This window comes from Myodes glareolus, chromosome 3, assembly GCF_982192425.1.
Source record: "Myodes glareolus chromosome 3, mMyoGla1.1, whole genome shotgun sequence".
Taxonomy (NCBI): domain Eukaryota; kingdom Metazoa; phylum Chordata; class Mammalia; order Rodentia; family Cricetidae; genus Myodes; species Myodes glareolus.
The window spans coordinates 128,505,805-128,512,340 of NC_142028.1; the positions used below are offsets into that span (position 1 = coordinate 128,505,805).

A 6,536-nucleotide genomic window follows, 5' to 3' on the forward strand; every position below is an offset into this window, starting at 1 on the left:
GAGTGACCCTTCTGCTTTGCCTTCCTAACTGGACTTGCCGGTGTGTGCTACCTGGCCAAGTGTACCTACCTTGGAACTTGCAAATCCAAAAGAAGCTAGATACAGAGTATCAGAAACAATCAGAATCTTTCCTGTCATACCCCAGGACACTGGTGACACCTGCAGCTACTATTTCTTCGTTATTATTAATTGTATTTGCTACTAGCAAACCTAGCAGATTCTGGAGGGCCAACAGTTAAATCAAGGTGAGCAGATATACACTGACACTCTCTGGAGATGTGTGGTGTGGTGGCTCTGTATTGTGTGGTATATGACCCCAAACAAAATTCTTAAACATCCATTTAAAATGAATCTTCATAAATCCTCAGAGGTCTTCTATGTGGTCTGTCAGGCCGTCTTCATGTGCAGAGCTATATGGAATGACAGGTGACATTAATTATCTTGGAAATCCACTTAAAGTTAGCCTGGATTCTATTGGAAGTTACTTTGTCTAGTCCCCAGAGTGGAAGAGTTGGGATCTAAACCTAAAGGGTTAGTTGGGGTGACCCTGAAATGAGACAGTCAGGGATTCTGGATTCTATGAGAAACAGGTGGAACTCTGATGTCCTGGCTACCCTTCCTACCTCCATATCTGAGAATTACCCTTGTGACACAAAATCCGTCTGATCCATGACTTTGCACTTTGTTTTCTGAGGCCCAGTGAGAACAAGTCGAGTTCATTCAAAGTCCACAGAAAACCAGGAGATAACATGTTTTAAGAGGTGTTGGTGGAGGAAGGACAGTAAAGAGCAGTGGGAAGTGCCTCTCCCAAAATCCTTGGCTGCACTTAGAGTGCATTTCATGTATTAGCTTGATTTTTGCCTGTTCTTTCATGTTCGTGTAGGCAGGAAACTGCTGTATCCTCAGTGAAGAATGAATGGGTCAGGCACAGAGCACAGGTGCTTGCTTAGCACTTGGCGAATCAACAAAGTTGAGGGTGCAGCTTTGTTTGCTTCGGACATTATTTTTTTTTTTAAGATAAACGTGTTTCAGTTATGAAAACACGACTCTTCCTTACCTAGGCTAGACAAACTCAGTGGTGGCGTGTGTATAATCCCAGCACTTAGCAGGCTGACGCAAGAGATGTTCATGGTCAGTTTGACCTGCATAGTGGAACCCTATCTTAAATCTAAGTGACTAGCCGGGCGGTGGTGGCGCACACCTTTAATCCCAGCACTGGGGAGGCAGAGGCAGGCGGATCTCTGTGAATTCGAAGCCAGCCTAGTCTACAAAAGGTAGTACCAGGACAGGCTCCAAAACTATAGAGAAGCCCTGTACTGTCTCGAAAAACTAAACGAAACTAAAACTGTCTAGGTTACTGCAGAGGACCCCTACCTACTGCCTCAATGACCTCTGTGGATATGACAAGTAAATTCTCTCTAGAACCCTTTGGGGTCTCTCAGAACAGAGGTTTAGCAATAGCGCATTGCTGGAGTCCTCACTACAAGCACTAGGGGAGACAGGCCGAGACCCAAATCCCCAAATCTGTCTAGGTACTTCCCCGGGTGTTCCCATTCCTGGGATGTGGGAAGTGGGGACGCGGGCGGGGGAGGGCAGCGGGGTAGAGAAAAGCTGAGAGAATCACGGGTTGAGATTGTGACCTTGAGAAGCAGGGGGACGACGTGACAGCGTGGGACCGGGAGCAGGGAGGCTACGGGGGTAACGGAAGGAACAAAGACCGGAGACCGGCACGAGGGAGGAGCTTGGTGACGCCCAGAGCAGGGTGGGGCGAGAAGCAATGTCAAGTCGGCGCGGGTCGCGCGCTTCTGCGTCTATGTGGAGCCGGTGGAGCAGCCGCTGTCTCTCTGGTCTCTTTCTCTGAACCAGGTAGGTGGTGGGCCCCGGGGTGGGGGCCGCTGAGCCGTTGGGGGCGCTGTGCAGCCGAGCGGTGGACGCTGGAGCCCGGGTCATGCTGCTTTCAGGGTGGTCAGGCCTGCCTGGAAGCCCCTACCCCTGCTACACCTTTTTTTTTTTTTTTCCCTGGGCCATAGCTGAGCCAGAGGTGTCCCGAGCTGTTTAGGATGTAGTCAGGTTCCTGGCTGGGCCTCGGCCTACCCACTTGAGCAGTAAGACCTTTAAAGTGGTCTCCCTTTATCAAGCTAATTTAAATCCTTCTCTTTGTCACATTTCTCTAAGCGCCCTACCCTACTCGCACCTCTATCTGCGCCTGTTTGGCTGCATTCTGAATGAATCCGGCCCCCTCAGATTCAAAGAGACAGTTTTGTCTGCAGTCAGGTCTGTCTGGGAGAGAAAGCTGCAATCGGTCTCTGACTCCGGGCGGAGAACTGGTGTCTGGGCATTGGGTCAGTTGCCCTCCTGGGTTGGCCTCGGTGGCAGTTGTTATTACAAACTCTAGCAGCTCAGAGCCAGGTAGGAACAGACTGTCTTCTGTCCCACCCTGTACAGGCTCAGCATAACCCAATTTTTGAAAGAATATAAATATAGGTAATCAAAGTCCAGTGGAAGGGAGCCCTGTCTGGACACTTGGGTTCTAATCCTGGCTGTGTCTGCAGACTGACTGACCATAGGCAAGTAACCACCCCTCACTGGCTCCATCCTCCCCTCTCCAGCCATGTTGCTCATCAGACCAGGGACCGTCCTCTCTTTTGACATTACTAATAGGGTTTTTGGTTTTTTGATGAAGTTGGAGATCTTATTAATGATATTTTAATATAGGCTTAAGCATGAGAGTCAGGAGAAAGTCAGGCATACTCAAGCACGGGTCTTCAAAGAAGGATCACATTTACTAATAATTTTAACAGTGTCATGGGCTCTGAGATGGCTCAGATGGCCTGGGTTCAGTTCCCAGCACACACATGGCAGCTCACAACTGTCTGAAACTTCTGTTCCAGGGGATTTGACACCTTCTGGCTCTACAGGCACCAAATGTGACTGAGGTGTACTTACATGAAGGCAAAATACAACATACAGATAATAGCAATCATAACTGCTTCCCAACTTTGACCTACAAAGCTGTGTAGCTGAGCTTAGCTCCACCTGGAGCAGTATACTTTGCCCAGCCTCAAGGCCCCCAGAACTTCATCTGCTAAGGAAATGTCCTGAGCTCAGAGACTGGGTTCTGGACTTACAGCCTCGTGCTACATATTGACTTCATTATGCTTGCTTTGTAGTTATTTGTCTACAAAGAAACCCTTATCATTTGATGCCTAGGAATGCCACAGGGGCTAGAATCTGTCTTCTTCCCCAACATATGGCTCATAAGATGCCCAGAAATTTGGTTTGAAGCAAATGCATAAATAATTTCATTTAGTCGAAAAATCTTCATTGGGTTTTATTTTTTGAGACAAGTTCATCCCAGGTTGGTCTCAGGCTTGCTATGTAGCCAAGGATGACTTTGAACTTCTGAGTCTCCTGCCTTCTCCTCCTCCTAGTCGCTGGGATTATAGATGTATGCCACTATGCCAAGCTTATTCGGTATGGCTATCAAACCCAGGCTTTCTGTATGCTAGGCTAGGCAAGCACTCTACCAAATGAGCCGCAGCTCTAGCTCCAGCCTCAAGATCTTGAGGGGTTGGGTGAGAGTCACAGGTGTTCAGAGAGTAATTTCTCAGGACATGAACTTTGTCCTTCAGAATGTTGACCCAAGTGTCTAACATCAGGGTCCATCTCACCTGCCAATGTTCACTCCAGGATCTTGTGCTGAAAGGCATTTCCAAAGTGCCTCGTGTCCGCCTACAATTCTGACCTACACAGCCTGGGAAGCGTAGAGGAGACCTGAACCAGTTTAGTGTCTTCTTTGATCTGGAACCCTACAGTGACCGTGATGTCCATGGCACACCGGCTGCAGATACGTCTTCTGACATGGGATATAAAGGATACCCTGATCAAGCTCCGCCGTTCTGTTGGGGAGGAATATGCCAGCAAGGCCCAGGCCCATGGGCTGGTGGTAGATGCCACAGCCCTGGAACAAGCCTTTGGACAGGCATACCGAACTCAGAGCCACAACTTTCCCAACTATGGCCAGAACTGTGGCCTTACCTCCCGTCAATGGTGGAAGGACTTGGTCCTCCACACCTTCCACCTGGCAGGGGTCCCAGATGCCCAGGCCATTATTCCCGTTGCTGATCATCTCTATGAGGACTTCAGCAGTCCCTCCACCTGGCAGGTGTTGGAGGGGGCTGAGACTACCCTGAAGGAGTGCCGCAAGCGGGGTCTGAGGCTGGCTGTGATCTCCAATTTTGACCGACGACTAGAGGACATCCTAGTAGGCCTTGGCCTGCGAGAACATTTTGAGTTTGTTTTGACTTCTGAGGCAATGGGCTGTCCTAAACCAGACCCACGAATTTTCCACGAGGCCTTGCAACTTGCTCATGTAGAACCTGCAGTAGCAGCTCATATTGGGGATAGTTACCCCTGCGATTACCAGGGGGCTCGGGCTGTGGGCATGCACAGCTTCCTGGTGGTAGGTCCAGAGCCTTTGCACTCCTCAGTCAGAGATTCTGTACCTAAAGAGCATATTCTACTCTCTCTGTCCCATCTCCTGCCTGCCCTTGACCTTCTGGAGGCCTCAAGCCCTCTTGTCACAAGTCTGACGGGGAAGTAGGTGGGACCAAATAAATATTCTTTCTCCCCTCTCCTACCTCGATAAACTATTCTGATCCTAGAACAGCAAGAGCTTGGCAGTAGCCTAGTCTTTGAGCTTGCTCATCATTCATACCTCCATCCCTTTTTATTATTCTATGGAGGGGGGTGTGGGTCAGAGGCTAATTGTATAGACTCTGGTCTCTCCATCTTTCCATGGGTTCTGGGGACTGGGCTGAGATCACAGAGTTTGTGCAGCGCGTGCTGTTATGCACCCAGCCGTCTCGCCAGTTCCCTCTGTCCTTTCTATCCATGGAGGGACCCTACTCACAACCAGGTTGATGTGAATGCACTCTAGTCCACACTGGCCTGGAACTCATGATCTTCCTCCATCAGCCTTCTCTTCTAAGAGCTGGGGACATGGATCAGTGGTAGAGCACTTGTCTGCCTTATGAGGCCCTGCATTCAAACTAGATAGATTCTCATTCTCTCTCCCCCACCTTTACAGCAAGGGCTTGTTGTCACTGGAGGTCTGAAACCCCACTGTGCAACACACAAAATCAAAAAAGCCCAGAGAAGTTGAAACAGAAATCCCCTTCCCAACCTTGGAACCTCAGGATTTGATGGATTTGAGAGCCAGGGTGCTGGCCATACAGCACGAACGCTGTGCACTGGCAGCCCTGAGAGGAGGGCAGTATAACTGTTCTAAGAAGGACAGTGTTGGCTTGTGCCTGCCCTGCGACAGATACCCTCATAAATATTTTCTTTTGTTTTTGAGACAGGGTTTCTCTGTGTAGATTTGAAACCTGTCCTGGAACTCTCTCTGTAGACCAGACTGGTCTTGAACCCACAGAGATCCACCTGCCTCTGCCTCCCAGAGGGCTTAAAGGCATGTGCTACCACACACAGCCCACTAAATTTTTTTTTTTTACCTCAAAGCTATTCAGTGGGCAGAGGTGGCATAACCCCCACTTTATATATGAAGAAACTGAGATCCAGGGCTTAATCTGTCTGTGGTCACACTTGTGAGGAAACCTGGATTCCAAATTTGGCCTGCCTGACTCCAAAATCTATTGATTTAACCACTGGGTTACAAATAGACAGGGACCCATGTCATGTGAGACAGTGCAGTGGAATTTTTTTGCCTTTCAAGCCAGGGTCTCTCTGTGTAGTCCTGGTTGTCCTAGAACTTGCCTTGTAGATCAGGCTGGCCTTGAACTCCTGGTTTTGCCTTCCAAGTGCTGGGATGGGTGTGGGCCATGACACCTGGCTGATTTTTTTTTTTCAATTCAATTTTCCTTCCTGTCTTACCTATATAGATGTTGTCTATTAGATAAATCTGTGACTTGTTCATTGCTGGGCACACGGGATACCATGGGCTATTAGCACAGATAAACATGAGTATATATGCTCGGATACACACAACAGTGACTCTGGAGGAGTATCTCACCAGGGAATAAAGCTTGGGTAATATCTGGACAGGCAGGGGAAGAGGTGTGTTTGCAACAGCCCCACCATGAACTGTGAGCTGAACACTGCTACAGCACCTGAGTTGGTGGTCAAGGCATGGCATGGGGCCTTTGGATACTAGTGGAAGAGGGTGACTTTGTCCCTAGATTTTTTTTTTTTTTTTTAACAGAGCCCACGTCCAGGCAACAGCAGAGCTCTTCAGACTGGTGAAACCTTTCTGGATCTGTCTGCCTTGGATCTGATGACTCAGTAGTGACTCCTAAGGGTCAGGCAGTGAACACAAGTCATGAACTGTGGTCCCAGCTACAAGGGTCTCAGAAATCTTCAACAAAAGTTAGTTGACAATAGCAGACCTGTGGATTTGATCTGACTGGTGTTTTGAATAAGTGAGTAAGCAAACCTAACAAAGCATTTCACATATGGACATGGTAGCACATGTCTGTAACCCTGGCATTCTAGAGGTGGAGGCTACATAATGAGTTCAA

The 6,536-nt window shown here is 48.7% G+C and overlaps 1 protein-coding gene across 1 annotated transcript; it reads left to right on the forward strand.

Annotated features, from left to right (window-relative positions):
- Positions 1-1,715: 1,715 nt before the first annotated feature.
- Hdhd3 (haloacid dehalogenase like hydrolase domain containing 3) lies at positions 1,716-4,639 on the forward strand. Its single transcript, XM_048459159.3, has 2 exons — positions 1,716-1,866; positions 3,691-4,639. The coding sequence occupies exon 2, from the start codon at positions 3,824-3,826 to the stop codon at positions 4,601-4,603; it is 780 nt and encodes a 259-aa protein (XP_048315116.1). The 5' UTR covers positions 1,716-1,866; positions 3,691-3,823; the 3' UTR covers positions 4,604-4,639.
- Positions 4,640-6,536: the final 1,897 nt, after the last annotated feature.